This window comes from Corythoichthys intestinalis, chromosome 5, assembly GCF_030265065.1.
Source record: "Corythoichthys intestinalis isolate RoL2023-P3 chromosome 5, ASM3026506v1, whole genome shotgun sequence".
Taxonomy (NCBI): domain Eukaryota; kingdom Metazoa; phylum Chordata; class Actinopteri; order Syngnathiformes; family Syngnathidae; genus Corythoichthys; species Corythoichthys intestinalis.
Genome location: NC_080399.1, coordinates 49,378,229 through 49,402,494, shown reverse-complemented (window position 1 = coordinate 49,402,494; position 24,266 = coordinate 49,378,229). Strand labels below are relative to the sequence as shown.

Genomic DNA, 24,266 nt, shown 5'->3' with positions numbered 1-24,266 from the left:
AAATCAATATCATGTGGCGAACCTTTAACTCTATGGGCTTGTCAAGGCCTTGACTAAGGCATCACACTGTGCTCCAAATACTGAATACACTAAGGTATTTTGTGTTTTATACCAAGCCTTTTTTAACCACTAGCAGCTGAGTCTCAGTGTTTGTCACCGATGTTTACCGATCAGGCTTCACACATACACAGTAAGTGTTGACTAGGGAAGGAGATGGGAGAAGAGGCTTAATGGCGAGCGGAGAGAAGCCACTTTAAGTGTCCGACAGCATGGGGATGCTTGGGTAATGGTGGTTCCTGTGGTGACAAAGCGGACAGCAAATAAACTGAGGGACACAGAGACACAGTATGTGCTTTTGGAAGCACAAGTTGGGAATCCGCTTTAACAAATACCACCTTGAAATCTATATTAAGACACATTCACAGTGGCTGCTTCACTGTCTGTTCACACATGAGCATATTTGTGACTTTATATGCAGCAGGATTTGGGATTTTATATTCACACCCTGACATGCAGATAAAAATAGGCGAGCCAGAATAGTGGGGGGACTGAATAATAATGTATCTCGCTGGCAGCCATTCAAATGTACACTCTGTCACAGTCACACCAGCTTTATGCAGAACCAGCAGCACTGGCAGCAAGTAGTTTTGCCCTTTTATAAATTCCCGTTGTAAATAGTTAGAGATTAGACTAAAATAATAAAAAATCTATAATATGTATAAATATATTAGAATTTTGACTGAATGTCAAAGAAGCGCAGAATATTGTGTGCTCTAAATATACTGTAAATATACAGCATTAAATGAATAGAATAGTACTATAGTTTGTTTCCACCTTTTTTGTCTGTTCTTTGTAATCAGCAGTAGAACATAGAACATAATTAAATTACAAAATGCAACCATTTCTCCTTGAAATCTCTCAATTTGAACTGACAAATTTGTCAGGGAAGCTCAAATTTGAACTCACTCAGACAAGTGTTCCCTCGATAGCTCGATTAGAGAAATGAATACGACCCCTACCATGGATTGCTTTGCTTCGAAGGTTTTATGAACAAGATCTCTCGGGTACAAAAATGATGTGATTCAGCCAGGAGCTGTGATCACCCAGAGCGCAAAGGAGTGCAGTTTTTTGACGTTCACGTCATGACACGTTGACGTGATGCGTAGTTAGGATTTTTTTTGGAGGCGCACGTCAGGCTACAGCGTAGGGTCGTAAATCAGGTCTGCGTTAATGGCATAGGTTCACTGTCACTGCAATGCAGAAGCATAAAGCTTTAAGAGTACATGTACACATGAAGAATAACCCATTTGCGTACATGAAGTAGAGCGCACACACGTGAAAGAGAGCACTTGCTTCCGTGAAGAAGTCACGCAGCTGAGTGAGGAAGAGAGGGGAAAGATTTCAGCTTAGGTCACTGTCTATAGCTACGATTTAGCTCAAACATCTTGGCGAGGACAGTGCAATGACGAATAATACATGTTTTTGGATAATTGTTTTGAGATTTAGGGGATATTTAGGGGTACTTTAAGAGTTAATTATGATTTACGTGGAAATTCCGGTTATGCCGCCAGCAAAGGAACGAAACTCGTTCGTAACCCGGAGACTACTTGTCCCTATTATCGATGAATCCATAATATCAAAAACGTGAGGACTTATTTTTTAAAAATTTAGATGTGCAAATGTCCTCCAATTTTGGATTGACCCTTGGATGAAAAAATGCTATCAATATTTTACGAATAGGATTCAGTAAACACAGTTTATTCAGTCACCTTGAAAGGCCCCTAGAAATTTAATGTAAGGCAATGTACTCTGACATGGGGGACAAGCACAGCGTGTGTGCGTATGTGTGCGTGTTATCTCTGCCTCATTCAAGTCATGCGACAGGTCAGGCACCCCATTGTCACTTGAGGCTTTCATGGGCTGACTTGAGACGGGCTGTCATCCAGTCCAATTATACAGAGAAGAATAGGCATTGTTGCACACCGGGGATTGATTCAAGTGCAAACGCACTGAGGACACTACAGTCTGCTATGGCCACCGATTCTGAGCCACACACATTTGGAATCACATGACCGAGCGACTCCAATATATCGGTGATAGGAAAAATCCAGTAGAGGAGTTGTTCTGAGCAGGCCCGGATCTAGGTTTACCCACCAGAGTGGGCACTAAGAAATCTTGAGGGGGCACCCCCAATGTAGGTTTTTTTTTACCCTCTGCATTTCTCCGGGCTTCGGACCGGCGCAAGTAGGACAGTGGCTTGTGTCCCGTTGAGGCTGCATTAATTTTTTGGGAGTTTATTTTATTATTATTTTTTTTTTTTCATTCATCTATCTACTTATTCTCGCAGTCGGCGTGATGTCACGATGACGTCATCTCGCCTAGCAAGGTGTCACCATTTTGAGATGCGGGTACGCAAAGATAAACATCCATAGACAAACATTGTCTGAAATTCATATATTTCAGCTGTGTTTTGCGTCTTTTTTTCCATAAAAACGTCTTAAACATGACTTATTATCACGAGTCACTGCCGACAGACACGAGGAAGCGATACAACTTAAAATTAGCGTGTATTGGCCTGCAAATCTGCCCATACAAAGTCGCAGCTGATAGCTGGATAAACAATCCAAAGGAATTGCCTGCAGTGGAGTTCGGAAACATCTACAACTACCTCATGAAGTCACCCAGTAAGATGACCTTTATCAATTACGTGGAGTATGTACTGTGTGGAACTAAGAAAACTGGTACTATATACGGAGTGATTATTTCTGCCGTAACCGGTAATTCGCCTCCAAGCGTTATTTAGCCGTGAACAGGTCACGGCAAAATAACCAATTCCCACCAGGCCAATAATATACCGATTGACCGATCAGAGCAGTTCAAGGTAAAAGAAAAATAACGCTTTGCGAGTTGTCGGTTTCGGTAATAGTAACCACTGCTTAGTAGTCTATTGAATCCTAGCAGCTAATTGGGGCAAAAAAAAAAAAAAAAATCGATTAAAGTTTACTCACCAGTAATAAAATGTCAGCTGCAAACGTAAATGTGCCTGGATTTAGGTTCCCACTGGGGGGAATGGTCCATGGAACCGTCTTCTTTTACTGTTCCTTGATTGATTGCTTTCAGCTATTTGCTTGTCCTTTTCTTCTCACAAAGAAGAATGAAGAACTTCAAATGCGGCTCCGAACTCTTCCTTGTGTTACAACCCACAACACGTCAACTTTTAGACATTCCGACGGAAAAAGACCGCAAATAAGACAAAGGTTCAACGCGTTTGTACTACAATGCACGACAGAGCAACTGCTTGTGACTCGTGTTTTGCCCCCATTTCAATATGGCGACGCTTTGTTGTGGCTGGTGACGTCATTAATGCCCGGATGTCCGACTGCGAGAATGTGTCTGGAAGAGAGAGAGGAAGCGCGCGGATAACAAACGAGGTTGGAAAAACAGCTTGTTTTGGTGATTGCTTGTTCGGCGTGGTTGCGGCCAACAGTAACCGTTAATCCTGCAATAAAAAAGTAGGTGAGACCAACTCTCTGTGCGTTCGCTATACCCAGTGCGACGTTACAATAGACATTTCCCGACATTTTGATTGCGTGGGCATGACTCACGTATGGGTGGGCCGTGCCCACCCCAGCCCCCCTATACATCTTGGTCCGGTTCCGAGTCTGTCTGACTTACTGATTGATAGATGAGAGTTTGGTCGAGATAACTGGGAGATGGTGCAACAGCTAAACAGCACTGAAGGATGACACCCGCTGACAAGTACATCCTCATTTGAAAGCCGTCTGGATTCTCCTTGAGCTCCTACAGTGGAGAAAAGTCCTTTCTTGAAGAAAGGATGTCAAGAAGCACCACTTACCTCCAAGCACTCATGGGGAACTGCTTGGATTTATTTAATACCAGACTGCCACTGCACTCACATTGTGTCTTCCGTCACGTTAGTCATTGTTAAGTTCCTAAAAACCGCAGGCAAGTCAAACCTTTAGAAGGACTGAATGAAGAAACACATTTGCTATTCCGGTCTCAGGTGCTAATGAATTGTGTTATCGAGATGGCAAATGATTAAGAATCCACAGCGGAAGGCCCTTCTCATCTGTCATTTCATTAAGTTTGTCACACATCTCCTTGTTTGTTGTCAAGAGTTGTGACAGCTCAAGATGGCGGAAATCTTAGTTGAGATAATCCTATCTCAGACAGGCCTCCAGTGCCCTCACTGCTCATTCCCACTCGCTCATGTGGAACACACTTGGCTTAGGTGAGGAGAAGGGATTTGCTCCTGTGTGCTGCTTCCGACCGGAGCCACGCACACACACATACATGCACACGCGCACCCCATCAATCTCCGACGTCACCCGAGTTGTTTTGAAAGTGACAATTCCGACTTTAATTCAACCCTAATGAATTACTCAGCACACTAACCGTGCTTAAATTTTAGAATGCATTGGAGTTTTATATCCTTGCCTTAGGCTTCAAGGTCAATGTGAATGTTCATTAGCATACTGGAATACTCTTGTAACTACTTGTAGCCATCTACCCTGGCTGATTTTAGGACGGAAAGCAAAATAAAGTCAATCGCTGAGTAGTTGTAAATACGTAGAGCAGTCATGGCAACTGTGTGAAGGACTACATAAACAATTGTGCACGTAAATACTGTGTTATGGATAGATGGATTGACTTATCCGTCCATCTTATCTGTCTATCTAATTGATGAAATCGAATCTTGCTTGCGGTTGTACCCCTCCCCCTATACACACGCATCCCTTTAAGACTGTTTAATGCACACCCGGTCTCTTTACACTGAAATGTGGAGGTTAGGTGGGGGGGAGTGTCACTATGGGAACAAGGAGGCAAGATTCTAAAAGCTACCTCTTGAGAAGAGAGTTAAGACAGCAACACAGCAGTACAACTCGAGCATCTTTTTGCAGTGTTTATACCCCTGAGTGTGTGTGCTCACATTTAGAGGCGTTTTTTGCCACATTTTAGCTGGTCTTGATGAGCTGTGTTTGTGTGTATGTCAACCAGTGGACATCTGTATCCGTGTGTGTGCGTGTAATATGAATCCCTTTAATAGGGATAATCTATTTTAATCTCACCTGCCACAGTTACCGTACAATGATGAATGTAATCCTAAATGAGTGAAGACACAGAGAAATGCCTGCGGGAGACAGAGGAAGGGGGTGGTGGACGACGTGAGTGCGTGTGTGTCTGTATTTGAGTACGTGTGCATGCGTGTTTATCCATTCTTCTGCTGTGGTGCAAACAGGTTTCTCCGCCTTGCTAGAAGGTCACTGGTGTCCTTGGTGATGACTCCTTGTGTGGCAATCAGCACCATGGACAGCAACACCCGTCTCCTCCCTGCAAGCACCTCAGCGGACATTTATCTCCTTGCAATCACGGGGACTCCCGCTGTTCGCTTTGCTCGACTTTCATTGTGGCTGCTGATCTGAAAGAAAACGTAAAAGGAGGCTGCCCATTACGCTTCACTCTTCATCTACTCTCGCATTCCCTGATCTATAACATTGCCGGAGAGGAGAAAGTGAGTGTAAAAAAAAAAAAAAAAAAGGAATCGAGATGTGAGAGAGCTGCAGGCAGCCACATCTATTAATATGAGCTTTGAAAGAGAAGCCCTCGTAGATAACTTGCTTGATGATGACAGGTTCACACAGCCCACTGAGGGCTAAAACACAACAGCGGGAAGCCCTGAGAAGTCCTGATTTAACACTTGTTACTTAGCTGAGCTTCCATGTGACACTTTAGAGAGCACTGAGAAGCAAACGGAAGAGAGAACATGAGACCAAGGTTGAAAAAAAAAAGAGCGGGGGAGAGATGAGAGATAAGAGAACGCTACTATACGAAGCGATTTAGGGGGAGAGAGAGAGTGAGGGAGAGAGAAGAGAGAGAGAAGGTGCAGATAGCGGGTGGGGAAAACCTCCTCTGTGAAAGGGATGATGTCAGTCTCTGCAGCTGAGCCCCGGTCCCCAATTCGATGGGGTGAACACAGTCTCTCAGGCAGACGTGAGAGTGAGCAAGAAAGAAGAAAGATGAGGGAGGGTTTTCTGAATGAAGAAAGAGCTGTAGGTATGTATGTCACATCATCGTGCATCCCAGAGTTCATTCATTAATGCCTTTTGTTGTGTGTATTTGTGTGCTGCTTGCTACCAGACTTTAGTTTCGGTAACACATTTGCTCAAAGGGATTTTGGAACGTGTCACCGTGTATGCTCTAGTGTTTGTAATTATCAGGCATGTGAAGATTATTCAGATATGATACATGCTGGACATGACAGCAATGCCCTCTGGATTCAGTAAGGTGACATACTGTGACCAGACACAACATTATGACAAGTACTATGCAGTGCAAGAGATGTCCAAATACAGGAATGATAAGTTTTGATTATTTAGGTATTCATTCAACAATGTGACCTGCTTCATGGGAGCTAATCATTTCCCCTAGAATCTCATCAGCTAAATATTTCACTTGGATACAATACTACTCCAAACTAAAACAACAATTGCATTGTTCAATTAATCCCTCTCAAACCTAATTGAACATAATCTTAGTAAAAGCCATAATTTTGTGCACAGCCTTAGTGAAAAAGCTGTGACTTGTCTCTGTGTATAGATGGTGAGTCATCCTGTAACATTGTTGTGAAAACACAGTAGGTTGGTTTATCTGTTATCTCAATAGTGATATACAAAGTCACACACCCCAATCCAGGAAGATCGGTGGGCGAATGGATTGATGACGGCGTGTTTAAGGTGACATTGACTAAAAAATGGCACGTGTGTGATATTAGTGTGCCGTCCTCTCCTTTGTGTGGCATCAACCGCTGCGCCATGAGGTGCAGAGGAGAACAGGTGACCAACAGATACCTTTCAACAGCAATTGTGGTGGATTTAAACACTCAAGCTGCGGGCATGTCACTCAATTAGCCAATGCTTAAATTACTTGTAGGCTGAGGGCGAAAGATTTAATTTAGCGTTTGGTCTATCACATCTCAGTGAGTGAGAGACGAGTCGGCAGGCCAACAGGTGTAAAGCTTCCAGAGCCACTTTCAATGTGGGTGGGATAATTGATTACTCTGTGTGAGTTCAGTTGATAAAAATACTGAAAACATAATCACAAAAACATCAACATTTAAACTATATTACACTTGGCGTCATTACGGACTGCAAAATAAAGATTTGAAAACAGATAAATAGAAATATTTTATATATATAGCCAATCTGATGTATATCTACAATTACGTGTGTTTTGCTGCAACACTCTTAACGCGCTTAACGGAGGTGAGTACCATGAAAATGCTTTCTTTACCAACCAATTTTGGTGAGGTAAAAAATTGAAAACATTAAGAAAGAAGCTTATCTACAGTTAAAAAAAAAATAGTAAACATCATCAATCACAATGCATTGAAACATTGATCATATCAATAGCTAAAAAACAATTGTTTTTAGTTCAAATCAATGGGGTTTTGTTGTACAAACAACACACGAAGTCAGTATAAGTTTTTTTTTTTTTCGCATTACATTGTATGGATGGTGCTGCGCAAAAAAGATAAGGATCTGAAGGTTTATTAAAGATCACAATTTTCTTTCCCACTGGGACCATTTTAGTGGTGTCCCTGACAACACCTTGAACATGCAAACACATTCCACATCACAGGCATGTCTTCAATTTTGGCTGCTTTAATGTGCTCCTCTCCTCAAAATTGACCTATTTGTTATGACACCACAGTAGGGTGCCGGGTACACTCTTGGCCAGTGTTTTGTTTGCTTGGCCTTTTTACAGCACTATTCATTTCAAACAGGTTTAAGCTTTTGTTCTAATGGTTTCACTCTAGACTCAAGTAAAAGCAATGAATTGTGGAGTAAATAAAAGCTCTTTGAGCAGTGACTTCCTGCTGAGAAGCCCCTAATTAAAGTGTGCTTGACTTTACTTTCATGTTTCCTCTCATTTGTTTAGTGATCTCTTTTCATGCTCCTTATATTCTACTTTCATCAACTCCAATGTCGGGGGCTATATAGTCTTAAAAGTGAGAGGGTTTTGATTCCTCTGTATATTTAGAATGGAGGAAAGGTTGCAATTGTTGTCAGGCAACATTGGTTTGATGTCTTGATTACTGTGTCATCTCTATTCTCGCCCGGGAAATGTGTTTATATTGAATTATTCATACACATTTTCACTGTAGAACACTGCTTTCAGATCACATCATCCCACTGGAGCATCATTACAATACAGTCAACGTGCTCAGTCATCTCTTTCCTTCTCTTCCATCCATCTCCAGTTCCCCTCACATTCCCAACAGATGCGACCCGAGTGACCCTCGGCCCGAGTGTCATTACCGCTGACCAGCGTCTCGCTTCTGCGGCCCTCATCCCACATCCTCCCCGAGAGACCGCAAGGAGGTGAGATGAAAATGGAAAATAAAAAAAAAGAAGAATGAAATTGTCAGAGATGAGGTAAACAGATGGACAAAGGAAAAGCGAGGAAAGCAGACCAAAGCGAGTTGCTGAGTTGGTAGTAGGAGAAGAAATAGAGGCTGTCAGCAGACAGAGGGGGGAGCAGAAGATGCCAAGCGACAGGGAAGGAGCCTCGCAAACGGAGCGAAGAGACAATATTTCAAAACGATACTTCCTGATAATGTCGCTCCGCTTCAAAGTGCAACGCGTTCTTGTCATACTCCTGCTCGAGTGGGCCTCTGGAGAATTTCCTCATAGTTCACGTGATAAAAGAATAGGAGGGAGGAGGCTTGCCAGTGGGGTGTGGGAGTGTGCGTTTGTGTGTCTCCCATATTTTGTGTGACATACATTGGCTTCAACGTGAAGAAAACATACTCGGCTCTCACTATATTTGACCACACGGTTGGATGCATAAAGAGATTCACTGAATGCTGTACTATTACCCGTATTGGCCCGAATATAAGACGGCCGTGATTATTAGACGACCCCCTCTTTTTCAAGAGTCAAGTTTGAAAAAATTTGAACTTGAAAATTTGGAATTTGAACACCAAATTAATTTTTATACAGAAAATAATTACAGTACATCTGAAACAAATGATTATAGCAGTATATTTGAGAGAAAAAGCATGTTATTTTGCCTCATTTAAATCTGAATATTTAAATATGTAAACTACAGTGCAATCACATTCGTAAATGAATGGCTTCTGGTTTTTGAAATGTAAATAAACCAATCTATTGGGATAAAACAACAAAATTGCAATAACTGCATTAACCATCAACGTGAGGTCTAACTGTAACTGCAGTCTTGAAACAAATCTGAATAAGGAAAAACATTGCAATAAAATAATGCAAACTGGTTAAATTTGAGAGTAGCTGAGTTTTGTCACGACAGAAAATTACTTTTAAGTTCAGCATTCGCTTAATTGATATCTGGCGCCATCTAGCGTCGTGAATGGGTATAATGTAAGACGACTCCCACTTTTTCAGTCTTATTTCAATGCTAAAAACACCGTCTTATATTCGGGCCAATAAGGTACATCAATTTGAAAGGTAACGCTGACATACCGTAATTTCTGGACTATAAAGCGCACCTACCAAAGATCACAAAATTTTTAGAAATAAAGCCACATATATGCCGTGCCCCACTATAAGCCGCAGGTGTCCATATCTTAACATTTGATATTAACATAGATGTTACACAGAAATATTGATTGATCAAAAATATATTTATTAACCTGATAAAAACACATCAACATCACCAACACATGTTGTCTGAATGCTTAAAAACAAACTAACTTTAACAAACAGGTCACTACATTTACATAGATATATAATCCACTTTACCTTGCCTTCTAAACTTGAAGTGGATGAAAAAACAGTTAACAGCTAGCGCTAACCCTTACATAGCAGCTTTGTTGTAGCATACTGTGGCAATAAAGTCCTCTGAAAATGGCTAATCAACACTAGCACCGCATTCTCTTGTCGTAGCATAGTGGATACCCATCCATTTAAAATTGTTGTTTTGTAGCAGCTTATAGTATCAGATGGAGCCATATTCATCTATAAAATCATGAGTTTTTGAGTAAGTCTGACGAGCTTCTGGCAAGCTTTATTGGTGCTAGTGTAGCAGCTGATCCATAAATAAACAGCTTCCTTTTAAAAGTCGCAGGGTAAAAACGGCAAGAAAAAAGTAGCGGCTTATAGTCCGGAAAATACTGTATATTTTGGCCACTTAGATGACATTAGCACAGGAACAAGAGGTAAAGAATATATACAAACACTGGCCACACATTTCCACCTGCAAAAACTTTAGTCATGTTTTGTTCATTTGCCATATAGTAATAACATAACATTGAGATGTTAGAGTTGTGAATATTGCACTACACCTCCAATTTTAGATTAACGTCCAATTTAGCATGAACTGTTTCAAATGCATAATTGTCACAAATAACATCATCAGTTTAAAATATATAGTTGTGTCATGAAGTTAGTACTTTACACTGGGGAACCTCATATCATTGTCTTTAGGTCTGATGGCTATTTTAAACAAATATTCGGGTGCAAAATCCAAATCTGATTTCAGCTTTTCTCTATCAAGTCAGTTTTTTTAAGGATCCCAGATGTCTTCAAGAACCTGCTATCTTGAAATAATCACTGTCTATAAATATTTTGAGGCACTGATGTGAAAAGAAATGTATTTTTCACAGTGCAAAGGTGGCAGCTCATTTAATATGAAGTAGGCTGACTTTCCTCATGAAACCTGACATCCTATAGCTTTCACCTATGCATCAATAGCAGGTTTCAAATTATGAGTTGACGCCATTTTAGAATGTCATTTCAGCGGTAAGTGGTGATTTTAATGGTCGTCTGCACTCTCCAGTATACAGTAAGTAATTAGTAGTGACAGTTGCTTTTCTTAAAAAATAGCAGTGATTTATTTATTTATTTATTATTAGTATTATTATTATTTAAAATCCAACGGGAACCAATGACAGGACAGTTGTATCTCGGGGACAATATCTTTGACACCATATAGAGTTCATTTTAAGTACTGAAGCTTGTGTTGTCATAGAGTGATCAAGTAAAGAATGTAATCCATTGTGCATTACTGTATTATTTTTTTCTCTGGGAATTGATCAAATATACTATTTCTTTGTCTCACCCCAGACCGTTTGTCCCACCCTGCTCTCTTCTGAAGGTTTTCATCTTTTTTCAAGACCAGTGTGGTGCCAGTGTGTACTATGGCTTTTTATTCCTATGTGATAATGGCAAATACTCATGTAGGAATAGAAGCCACTTTACACGTGGTGTAAAGACATCATGACGTGTGCCTGCTGAAGAACACATGAGCTACTTCTGCGACCATCCTTTTGAGTTGTGTGGAAAAAATATGAAGCCACTTATTGATGTGTGTGCATCTGTTTTTGCCTTCTGGCACCGGCACCGCTTTGTGTTTGATGCACAGCATGACAGCAGATCTGCAGGGATGACAAAGTGATGTACAACAGAAGAAAAAGAGCCAGGAGGGATCGATACAAATCTTTAATAACATCTATAAAATAGGCACTTGGTGATCCACTTTACAGCTTGCACGAGGCACCGACTGCACTTAAGAACTTCCCTTTCTTGTCATTCTTTTGCACATTATTATTAAAATAAAACTTTGACATGATGCATTACACCAAACAATGACCTACCTACAATATTATACAAAACAAGATACATACAGTATAAACAAAATAAAGCACCTTTTGTTGTCCAAGTAAATACTCTTCAGTATTAAACAGATGACACAGATGATTGTCTTTGTGTTGTGTGTGTATGTATGAGAGTTTGGCATTATCAGTGCATGGGAAGAACTCCGAATACAGGTGGAAGGACGGCGAAGCCCTTGTATGCACCTGAGTTTATACAATGGAATCTTTCCTAATGTAGTCTGGGAGCAGCCTACAGATAGAGCCCTTGGAGAGTTTACACAGTATCTCGAATGAGCCAGTAAACACACAATGTGATCAATGTGCTGTATAACTGCTACAGGTCGCATATTCCCTTCTGAGGACATTGGCATTCACATTACAATAAAACACAACGTAGCACCATGTAACGTTTATACAAAAGGCTAATAGAATGCAGTGCAGTAATGTTACAATAATAGACAATAATATATTGGAAGCATGGACAAAAGGTCCAGGTCAACAATTACAACATTTGGTCCTTTCAAAGAAAAACGTACATGGATCAGACCATGTAATGAATGCAAAATGAACATGCATTTCTTAAAAGGATGCCATTGTCTTTTCAAGTATTCTTTTTTTTCTTATAGACATCTGAAATAAAATCTCTGGAACAGATAATATATATATATATATATATAAGCAAAAGCAGAAAAGATTCATATTTGGCATTTGTCCTCACATTTGTGTGATACAAGCACATGTACAAAGAAGACATAAAGTGACTATGTATTTAAGATAGCATTTCACAGAAAAGAGCTGTGCAATCTCATTCACCATAATGAATTAAGTATTAAATTTATTAAAGCTGTGAAATGTTAACGTTTTTCATTCACAGACCACTCAATGTCCGCTCAGTTAATAGATTCGGACGTGTCCTTCCTTAAAGGAATCTTAAAGCTTGTGAGTTTCTGGCCGAACAGCTGACTTAGTAGGTGATTTTGGGACTCTGCTGTCCTGTAGGAGTGGCTCTCCACTGACCTAACCCCCTGTTTGAGCCTGGACTTGTTTAAGGAATTGTTCATTGGAACAGAAGACACTTTTGAAATGGAGGTATGTAGAGGCCGACCCACAGTTCCCTTTTTGCTTTTGTAATCCCCGTTGAGTTGAGACGCAATATCGGCTTTCTTTGGCGTACAGTTATCAAGCAAACTTCGTTTTAATTGCAACCCCAAGGTTGACGTTTTGCACTTGGAAAGGATTTTGTTGCTCACAACATCATCCCGCACAGATGCAAGAACGGGGTAGTCATTTGGGCCATCGAATTTTCTTTGCGATGACGGATTTAAACACTTGCTTGGGTGATACTTCTTCTTGGGTTTTGAGTCCACAACAAAGTTCTCCTGGGTTGCTGGGAAGGAAACTCTCTGTTGGTAGTGTGGGGATTTTATATCTTTTTTCTTCTTTTGTGCTCTTTGGGATTCTTTCTCTTCATTTGACTCAGAAGAGGGGGCCGGAGCCTTGAATTGGAGGATATGCGTTGTTTCGGTGACCTTCATGCTGGGCTTCACGCTATCACTTGTTCTGCCTTTGTCCTTGTGTTCCACTGCATTAAATGAAGTTTGTTTGTTGAAAGCAGTGTGAGTACAATTATCAGCCGTTACATCAGCTGCTAGCTGTGACTCAGGTGTCTTTGTAGTGGCTTGATGTTCTCTCAGACTACTGAAAGAGTCTTGACTTGGTGGAAGTGAATCACTTGTTTCTGGGTCACCACAAGCAGAGTACTGATTCACTTTAGTTGTCTCCTCCCTCACACTAGTTCTCTCCTGAGATGCTGACCACTGGGGGGTCTCCACTCTAATGGACACGGATTCATTTTCCTCTTTCACGTCACATGGTTCGGCTGTCGATTCTCCATTACCCCCTTTGTTGAGATTAGGTGTGGGTGTTCTGTCAATTTCCTCCTCCTTAGGGGCGGCAGACGAGGAGCCGATAGAAATACATTTCTCCAACTCTACCAGGAGATCAGTGTAATCCTCAGCTATGTCCTCTGTCTTTACATTTGTGCTGTTTGTATCACTGTGGTAGTCATTAGTAGTGGTCTGTGTAGAGTCATCTAACATGGCCACAGTCTCTTTAGGAGTGCTCGTCTCCATGGCTTGATTTAAGTGCAGTGAGCCCACGCTGGCAATGCCACTGTCTGTGCTGTTCTCCTGCAGACTGTCCGAGAGAATCTTTCTCTTTTTACTGGCAGGGGAATCACATTCATCTTCTTTGCGCAAAGAGGCTTTGACAGGCCTGTGAACGCCTCGGAATTTGAAGATTTTATTTCCCCCTGACAGATGCTTTTCCATGTGGCGATCAAATTGCTCCTTCTTAGAGAAGGTATAGTTGCAAGTGCTGCAGATGAAAGACTTTTTAATCACATGCATGACATCAGCACACAGCTCGCAGGTGTAGAGGGTGGTGTGCTTAGACTCGAGCTCGTCAACTTCCTTGTGTGCCATCTTCAAATGCTCTTTAAGATCTTGGGGCTCTTGATACGAGACTGGACATTTGTGACAGAGGAATATCTTTTCCAAATTGTGTACAACAAGATGGCGCTGAAGTTTGAAGGGTTTAGGGAAGCGCTTCCCACAGTGGTGGCAGTCTCTGGAGGGGTCTTTGCAGTTGGGATGCATCTCCACACTTTTCGGAGCTTCCGTTTTGTGAATTACCTCGAGTGGGGTAAGCGTGTTCTTGCTGCCACTTCCACCGCTGCCCTTTGATTTTTGAAGCTTTCGCTCAGTCTTTTCTGGGGTTTTAGCTACTTCCGAGGTGCCGTTCGCAGGACTAGTTTTCTCGTGTTCGTTAGGGGCTTTGCTGGACTCTCTGTTCGCTTTGCCCGGACGGTGCTGCATGATGGAAGTGATGAAGTTCTTTACAGCCGTTTCTTGCATAAAACAGCCTGGAATGGTTAACATTGAGCCCTGGCTCTGCCCCCTGCGAGCAAACTGAGTGGCATGTTCTCGCAAATGCTCATTGTACATCCACACATCCGAGATCTCTTTCAAGCACATTCCACATGTCCAAATCCCAGTTTTGTTCTTTGCATGCTTTTCCCACAGATGATCTCGCAACTGTTCCCTTGAGCTAAATTTGCGCTGGACACACATGTAGCATGTTGGGGGAGGCGAAGGATTGTGGGACAACTTGTGAAAGTTGAGCTCCCCGAGAGTGAGAAACCAAGTGAAGCACACCTTGCACTTGTACTGCTTTTCTTTAACTTTCATTCCACCTTCTTGTCGCTTTCGGCCGCGCCGCTCCATGAACTTTTTAGACTTTTCATCATCTTTGTTCTCCACATCACCAGTTCCAGTTGGAGGAGACACCGAGACATCTTTGCTAGAGTCAAAGAACTGAATTTCGGGTAGTTGAAAGGTGGTGTTGATGTTTTGGATGTCAATGTTGAGGTTTTGCGTACTCTCTGTGCCACTCTGCTCCACAGTGGAGGCATCGCCAGGCGGGGGCAAAGAGCAAGTTGGGCTTGAAGTCCCTGCTTTACTGGTGTTTGGCTCACAAGTCATCGAAGAGTCTGCATTAATGCCTCTTAGATCAACAGTGCTTTGAAATTGATTTGAAAGGTTGTTGTTTTGGAGCTCTTCTTGATCATTCTGTTTAGCATCAAATACTGGCTTGACATCAGGGACCTTTAGTGCACTGTTGTGACACATGTTTAGCATGATGGTATCATCAATAGATATAGTCTCATATTCGCAGGGCGGGGTTTGACTGAGTGTCTTATCTGTTTGGCTTTCCATTTGGGTGGTTGTTGTGTGTATTTCTGGTTGATTGGTGCAGCTCTGCGAGACATCGGAATCAGATGAAAGTTTCAGTTTTTTATTTCTTTTTCCGTAAACTCGCTGGCACCTTTTCCTTTTTGCCTCTTCATCTCTGGGAAACAACTGCGAGAATATGGTGTCATCCTCAAGCAAGGCCTTCAGATCAGGACTAATACCTGGAGGAGTTGGCGGAGGCGGAGTCAGACAAGTGGACGGATGTGACTCATTTAGTTCGCACTTGACCTCAACTGCTACTTTTCTGAGAATCTCTTGCGCAAGTCTCTCATCTGATTGTCCATGTTCATCGATCCCGTCTGCAGAGGACAGACTCTTCCTGGATGCCTGGTGTTTTGTTGTGATATTTAGCTCAAACGTTGGATTATTTTCTGAGCATACTTCCCCTTTCACTTCATCACACAGGTCCTGGCATGCAATCTTGTCTGTATCTGTGGCTTGACGGATTCCTGTAGTTTCACTGAGAGCATTTATCTCTTCAGTTGGAGATTGCGATGTATTCTCAGCACCAGAGTTTGAAGTCAGACTGTGACGTGTTTCCTCTGTTCCAGTTACATGTCTGTCAGGCTGTTCTTGCTCGGGCTGCATACTGCTTTTAAAATCAGGAGTTATAGCCTGAAGGAGGTCTGTCTTTAATATATTCAAAAGCTCATCTGAGAACGGGTCAAGCTTTGTGTTTTCCTCATTGTTTTTGTTCTTCCGGGCTTTACTGTTCTTTTTTGTTTTGGTTGGCAGCAGAGAATTTTGATTGCCTATTTCATCCCCTGCCACTGTACTTGCCTCGCCTGCCATTTCCTCCCTGGCTGACTCATTCACCAAAGCTTTCAATATTAGGGTTGAATTTGCCTCCGTCATCACATTTATTTGGGTCTGAGAGGGCTGTGAGTCATCTTTATGTTCCTTCTCTCCCGTTTGTGATGCTTCATAAATAAACGGCATCCCTCGATTGCCTGATGTGCTTGGCGGACCAATTGGCTTTTCACTTCTGGCCGCATGTTTCATGGCCTTATGTCTCTTCAAACCTGGCACAGTCCTAAAACACAGGAAGCAGATTTCGCAAAGTACTTTCCCCGGCTGAAGGTGCTTCTGAACCTTTTTAAGTGACCCTTCAGTTTCCACTGATGGTCCATTTGCACAGGGGATGAGTGACTTAGGGGTGAGCAGTAACGGTGGAAGGTCTTGGATGGGAAGTAGACTGGCGTCTACCTCTGCTAATAATGACGATTCAACTTTTTGAAGAGGCTGTTTGGTGGTTGATTCACCCGGATAAGACCCAACCTCCGCATCCTCGTTTACATTACAAGCTGAGGAATCTGTGCTTTGAATTTCAGTTGCAAATCCCAAACACATGTCTTGTGTGATCAGTTGGTCCTTTAATAAGGTAGTTTTATCTTCCCCAACTGGGTTTAGTGTCATAGTTGTGTCAGTGGCTGGTTTGTTAAAAATCAATGTCTGTGTGAAGCATTTTTCACATTCGTCACTGTAACTCGGTTTTATATTGGGACTATCATCCAACTTGCTCTGTGGTGAGACTGGCAAATAGTCATATTGAGTCAGTTGGGGGGGTTCATCTGAGTTGTTTTTGTAATTCAGAGTACTGAGCTTGAAATCATTAGAAGGATCGCTTTTGTCAAAGGTTTTTGATTGCTGAACTTTGCTGGACACGTGATCTGTAGAATGTATATTGGGCTCAGAATTAAGGCATTCCAGTTGAGGAGGGCTAGTTAGAGAATAGTCTATCACTGCAGCTGTCTTCATAACAACAGAGCCATGACATTGACTTTGATGTGTCTGTTGGATGTCTATTTCCTTTTGGGCCAAAATCGGGCTGATAGGTGAGGAAGTGTGTAGAAAAGTACATTGAGCTGCCTCTCCGGATGGTGAGTTCAGGTGTCTTGCTATGAAGTCCACGGGTGGGTCTTCTTGAATGGGAACATCTAAAAGATCCTCTTTTTTACGTTCAGCATTGAATGACAGGTTTAATTCATTTTTCAATGAATCATCGCAATGAAGAGCATCACAGGGATAACCTTTAGCATCACTTTTACTGAGTCTTTCTATCTGGCTAAGTACCAACAGACTGTTTTGTTCTGTTGATTTAATGTCTGGAAATGTTAAGCTGTTTCGGGCACTGTCCATGTTGCTTTCCAACAGAATTGGGCTGCAAGGCTTATCCGGGGTCACGATATCAACTAATAAGTCAGGATTCGGGCTAACATTGTGAATCTTCATTGAACAATGTTTGTTTTCAATAGAACTTTCGGCGAGGTTACATTTCAATTCACCGACGGTGGCCATCACTTCTTCTGTTGTCTTGTGAATGTCTACACTGGACCGGAGGAGAGAAGGAATGTGTGTCTCCGCTTCCTGATAACAGTCTGTTAAATGTGGTGGGGTGTCACAATTCTGAGGTAACGGATTCATATTTGTGTCTGTGTCAGTGTCCTCATTTGCATGTGAATCCGCCACACTTGAGCAATGAGAAGATTCAATCAGCGTATTCGCCTCAGGTACGTGGCCATCTGAAATTAATTCCATCTCGGCCTTGCTAATGCTGTTTTTGGTGGGCTCACTTGCCTCTGATGAAATCTGCTGGTTTACAGACAGTCTGTGGTCAGTACTGTGAGGGAGAAATGACTGTGAGTCTTTGAGAATGAATTCAATATCGTCCTTCTGGTCCTTGATATTTGAAGGTGAAAATGTATTCTGCTTCCCAGTAATTGCCTTCTTTTCATTGATATCCTGTCCGTCAGCTAAATGACACTCACTTTCTTGTTGTGGAATGGTGAGAGAGGTGGCATTTGGCTCCTTGTGTTCTGATATAATGGATTCATTTTTGAATAGAGAGTCTGACATGACCTCAAGACTTCTCATCAGGTTTTCTGTGTATGGTTTCTTTTCTAAGACGTCCTCTGTTGTTTCAATCGCAATGTCTTTTTTTAGATTTTTCTTTTCTGGCTTCTGTTCAGGATAGAGTTGTGAGGTTGTTATTATTACATTTGAATCACCACCCTCTTTCTTGGCATAATGTTCAAGAACCCCCGGCTCACTGTGAGTACTACCATGGGGGCTGGTGTGCCCACCCACCAGATCGAAATTGAATGGCCCGTTCCATGGAAGTTCTGGTTCACTGAAAGTTTCTGAGGGCACCGGGACATCTCTGGTATCATTTTCTGACTCTTCACTCAGACGTAAAGGTGAGAATTTGCTCATTTGCAGCTGCTTTGGCTCCTCCCGGCTGAGTGGAGTTTCCAATTTAGTTGTTTGCAGCTGGTTTTCTAGCTCGTTCACAATTCGCTTTATTTCCAATTCATCTTCGGAAGCACAGTTGTTAGGGCTTGCACTGTAGTCAATTATTTTTTCTGGCAGAGACAAGGAAACATCATTGTAATCTGATTTCTTTTCGTTGGATTTATCAAAATTGCCTTTATACTGAGAAATCTCATCTGGTAGCACTGGGCTTACTATTAGGTTCCAATCTCTTTGTTCCAGAAAAGGAGAAAATGAGGGCACAAACTCGTCTTTCTTGTCAATGGTGTTCTCTAATGAATGGAAACCCTCTTTGTGAATCGGCATGTCAGGGTAAAGGCCAGTGTCGAACGTTGCTAGGTCGCTAAACATTGATGATGTGTCAAATGTAAGCGGGGACTTCATGAGCCCCTGATCCTGATCTAGGGTGTAGGGCATGAGGTGGATTGTGTCTTTTTGCATCAAGGGACCTTGGTTTCGGCTAGGTGAAAGACACACTTCATCCATTAGGGAGGTGCAAAGAGATGTAGGTTTTTGTGAGTCGAGCTCATTTACTAAAGCAATAGCCTCCTTCGCCATGCACGTGTTGTCACTCTGTTTTTCAAATTGAGTGCCGCCTGACACTTCTTCTGTTGTGGAGCGGGGCCTCTGTCTTCTTTTGCTCTTCTTATTTTTGTCAATATTGGAATCAGTTTCTTTGTTGCTAGTGGAAGAGTGTGAAATAAACTGCAATGCCTTGATATCTGCACTGTTGCAATGTATCTGTTCCTCCTTTGGGCACAGACTGTCTGTGCTTTCTAGTACGTTTGTGGCCAAAGTGACAGTTGGGATATTTTCTTTGCTGTTCGACATCAATTCTTCTGATTTACTAATTGTCATTTTTGATGAAGATGAGATTGGGTTAACAACCTCTGAATGTGCAATACCGTTAGTTGAATTCTTTGTACAGTCTTTTTTGTCAGAGGGATTGGCTTGGTTAACTTCACACTTCTTGAAAGGTTTAGTAAACCTCAGCGCTATTGTGCTGGTCTCACTACTTGTCTTCTTCGGGGAGGACTTTTTGTTACTTTTCTCCTCCTGAAATTCTTGGTTTATAGCATCGGCCTTCTTCTCATAGTCTGTTTCAATGCGCTCAATGCTTTTAGGGCTGTTTATGCTGTCGCTTGAAACACTCAGAGATGTGCTGAGTTCACTGCTTGTGGAGGACCGGCTACCCCTCCTCTTGAGCCTTTGGGGGGAACCATGTTTTTCAGCTGAAAGAGAAATCTCCTCACTTTTCTTCACCTCAAAACATTCTTTTGAGTCATGCCTCCACGCTGCCTGGTCCCTCTCACTCCGAGCTCGCCATTTACACTCTTTGGTGTATGTGTATTTACACCGACTACTTTGGTTCGGTCGGCCTTGACTCACAATTTTTACTGGCTCACATTCATCATCTGAGTCTGAAACATAGTCGTACTCTCCGAATGCGGGGTTCTGCGCAGTGGGGGTGAGTCTTTCCATCACTAAGGAAAATTGAAGGTTTTTGGTGCCTTTAACATTGAACTTATTTTTTTGTTGGACTATTTTATGTATGAGTTCTTTGCTCCAGGTGCCACCACCAGTGCTTCTTCTCTTGCTCCCTTTCACTGCAGTTCTCGAAGTTGGAGATGTGGAAGTTTGGATGGGCATAGACGCTCGAAGTGAAGATCTTTCCTGGAAGCTTTTAAAAGAGCAGCGTTCAGAGAACTTGCTGGATAAGAGAAATCTTGTGGTGCTTGTGCTTTCATCGCCACTTTTGCATAGCTTTCTTGCCTCCTTCACTTTACTCTCACACTCCTTCATCTTCTCCCTCGAGGCAGTTTTGAGATTTTTAGGAGAAATCTCTTTTTTCATGTTTGTTTTTTTCTGATTGTGCCCAAAATCCAGAGCTGTTTTTGTTATATGCTTGTCGCCGTATTTTTTACTTCTTTTAGGGCTGTCAACATCTGTGTCATAATAAGAGTTTTCCTGTGTGGAAGAGCTGCTGTCAACGGATGCTTGTTTATCTTTGTTCTCATTTAAGACACATTCTTTTGTTTTCACAGACTGTTTGTTTGATGTGGCTTTGACAGTGTTGAGGTCATCGTCAGCAAAAGCATCAATAAAGCTACTGTCTATCTCGGCATTGTCCGACTGATACCCGAGCCCATTTAGAGCTTCTGTAATCAAGCTGTCTAACTTGGCATCCTCCAGTTCCAGTTCAGGGAGAGGTGCGGGGAGGTTGCCTGGCCCATGGAACAAGTTGAGTTTCATTGGATCGTCCTTACCGTCAACTTTTACTTCATTGTCAGATATCAGTTCTCCATTTTTGTTAAGGCCCAAAAGTGAAAGATGAAGGTCAGAGGGGCATCTTGACATCGAAACATTAGGCGACGACGACACTGCTTTTGGTAGTTCTGTGTGGAACTTCCTGTTGTCCTCTAACTTCGGCATGTTGGGTTGTGTGCAGTATTGCTTGTGTCCTAGAAACGAAGCAATGTTGCTGAAATTCTGATCACACTGCTTACATGTCAGAAGTACATCTAATTGGTCAAGATTTGCAGTGGTTAATGAGGTGGCGAACAGCTGATGTGCAGAATAAGGCGGGGGAGGCTGCTGGTGCTCCATCCCATAACTGTCCATGTAAGCTTTGCTCCCATCCATTGTTGTCTTTGTGTGTGTGTTGCTGTGCAGGTAGCCCATCATGTTGTCTTTGTCTCTGTCGGGAACATAAGCAATGTTTCTTTGGCCTTCAGCCTGAAACTGATGCGGGTGAGTGTTTATGTGATCGAGGGCTAACTGGGTTTTGGATTGGGGCTGGTGATAAAATGGGACCGGGGCTCCTGACTTTGACATCTGACTATCATCAGAAGTGTTGTTGACTGGGCTGGTGGATGCTGGGGAAAGGGATGAGCAGGTACTACTGGATGCAGGGGTATGAGCTGGGGAGGGCAAAGGGGATTCGTAAGGTGACACCATCATAAGGCCCATAGGTGCAACTTGTAGGGGTGAATAGCTATAGTTCCTGGACGACGATACAGGAATCGTTTGGTTGAGCCCAAAATACAACGCCTTATTTTTGGATTCACATACTTGTGCATGACTCATTTCTACTTTGAATTTTGAGACCTGATTGACAGCCTCCTGTCTTTGGTTCGAAAAACCTTCGCCATTTCTGCTGCTTTGAAATGAACTGGGGATTTTCAGCGAGCTATTTTTATGTGATTTGTTATCATCCCGCCATTCAGAAGGAGAAACCATGTAGGACACTTTGTGATTACTAATTTTGCTTTGATAACTCAATTCGGGTGCTGGCCTTATATGCTGCCATTGCATTCTGTTGTCTTTTGATACATTTAGCCTTTTGTCAGGTGTAGACTGATTTTCAAACTGAAACTTGTCAGTCACATCACTAAACTGAACAGAGTTCTGCTCCACTGGCAAAAATGTCTTATTAAGCCCCTCCCACGAGTGTGATAACCCATTTAAAACACTATTATTGCTGTTTTTATCGAATTGCACTGAGCCTGTGTGAACACGATTGACTGTTGAGCTGTTTAATGCTTTGCTAAGAAAGTGCATTTGTGTGTGTGGAACATTTCTTGTGTGGTGCACACTTGCTGACGTTCTTTGTTTAGCACTTTGGTCTTCTAGGTGACAGTTCCTCGTGCTCCCCGGGGGGAAGGCTGCATCTTTACCATCGACCCGTCTGAGACCGTCTGTGCTCTCCGGCAGGGCATTCTTCCCTCTCTCCGGCTGCTGTGAGGTGGAAGCGGAGCTGTCGCTACTGGTTGAGTCCTCGCTGAGGTTCCTTGTGCACTGAGTGGAGGCTGCCACCCCTTGAATAAACTGTGTCTGCTGGGTGTGGGGATAAGAGCTTCTTGACTCTGGCTGCTGCTCATTGCAGAACTTTGCGCTGTTTTGAGCAAGGCTTGGCCCCTCTACGGGCAAAAAGGAAAATGAATCTTGCGTCCCATGAACAGAAGAGAGGGAAGAGTCTGTAAAGTCTTGGGATTGTGTGTTCTGTTCACGTGGAAAAGAGTCAGAAGTTGCCTCTTCCAAAAAATTATATCCATATTGAAAGGAGCCAGGCACGAGGGCGTTCGTCTTGTTGTCTGTATGAGCAGTGGATTTTTGCAATGAGGCATAGTTAGCACCATTAAAAGTCCTCTCAGGAGACTGCCACGTGTTAGAGGCACTCAGCTGAAAGTCATTCAAGATCAGCTGAGCTCCCGATTGCGCATTGTTGTCCTCCATTGTGGAAGGCTGCTTTTTCTGTGCCAGAGGGAGATGTTGGTGGGATGACATCACACTTGAAGATCCCAGCGCCTGTGAGGTAAAGCTTGAAGAGGTAAGGTTTGAGGAGGCCTCCTGGAAACAGCGGCTGTAGTTGACCTCTTCTTGCTGTATCTCAACCTCTCTCTCTTGTATACTGGGAGTGTGGAATCTGTAGCTGCCTGAGAGTGGGCCACGGCCGGTGTCCAGCTTTGTCACTGGTGAAACCTTCTGCTGTGGGTAGGCGATTCCAATGTTAAGATTGGAACGAGTGTTTGTAATGCTGAGACTATACAGATGCTGTGGGTTGCCGCGTTCTGACTTTCCAGACCGCTTGCTCTTCTCTCTGCCGCGCCCCTTTCCACTTGGTGATTGGGGACTTCCTTTGCCACCGGACCAGGTTCTGTCGATGGCAAACTTTGATCTGTTCTGCAGTGATCTGAAGTCAATCTTGCCTGCCTGCTGTGGCCGGATTACGGCTTCACGCTGCTGGGCACCGTTATGCTCTTTTTTTACTTTGTCGAGCTTGGGGCCTCTGCTGCTGACTCTGACATCAGTGTCCGCGCATGAAAAGTGCTCTGAAGACTCCTTTGTGGTTTTGTCACTCTGCTGTTGCACCGCTGTCCCCTCATCCTGCAGTTTGGACTCAGCGCCCAGCTCTTTGACAGCATGCGTTCGCTGAGTCTCTCCTGCCATGGTGCACAATGAGTGCTCTGAAGGTCTGCTTCTCAGATGAGGTGTTTGAGTGACGGAGGCATCTTCTTCTGGATTGCATGAATCAGCAAACGTCCACGGGCAGGAAGTGCAAAGGCAGGGCTGCTTGCTGCAGGCTCATCTCTTCACTTTCATTGTGGACTGATGAGCTGACAGCCCGGCAAATCAGACCTGGAGAAATACAGGAAACATAATCAGTTAAAAAGGCTTACCATATTTTATCAAAAAATACCCTTAATATTTCCAAATATAATAGTAAAATATCACAAACTATTCACATTCTATTGTCTATTTAAAAAAAAAAAAAAAACTATTTATGAATGTGGAGCAGTTAGGAATTAACATAAAGAAGCATGCATTTTTTGAAGTAATTTCATGAGTAATGTGTATATTTTCCTCCAGCAGAGAGCACTATTGCATCATGTAACAATGATTCTTTCATAGTCCAATTTAGAATCTCTTCACGTTGCCAAAATCTGTCGAGAGAAACCCTACCCAAAAGGCCCTAATTATGACAAAACCAAAATACACAAATATATATTTATAATACAATAGCTAGTCTT

General features: G+C 42.6%; 1 protein-coding gene across 2 annotated transcripts in view; it reads right to left on the bottom strand.

Annotated features, from left to right (window-relative positions):
- Positions 1–11,485: 11,485 nt before the first annotated feature.
- LOC130915860 (uncharacterized) overlaps positions 11,486–24,266 on the bottom strand; it is a 486,296-nt gene continuing 473,515 nt past the window's right edge. For both annotated transcript variants that reach the window (XM_057836021.1, XM_057836022.1), the window contains one exon: positions 11,486–23,874. In XM_057836021.1, the coding sequence (XP_057692004.1) occupies positions 12,544–23,685 (11,142 nt within the window). In that variant the 5' untranslated portion in view covers positions 23,686–23,874 and the 3' untranslated portion in view covers positions 11,486–12,543. The remainder of the gene's footprint in view (positions 23,875–24,266) is intronic.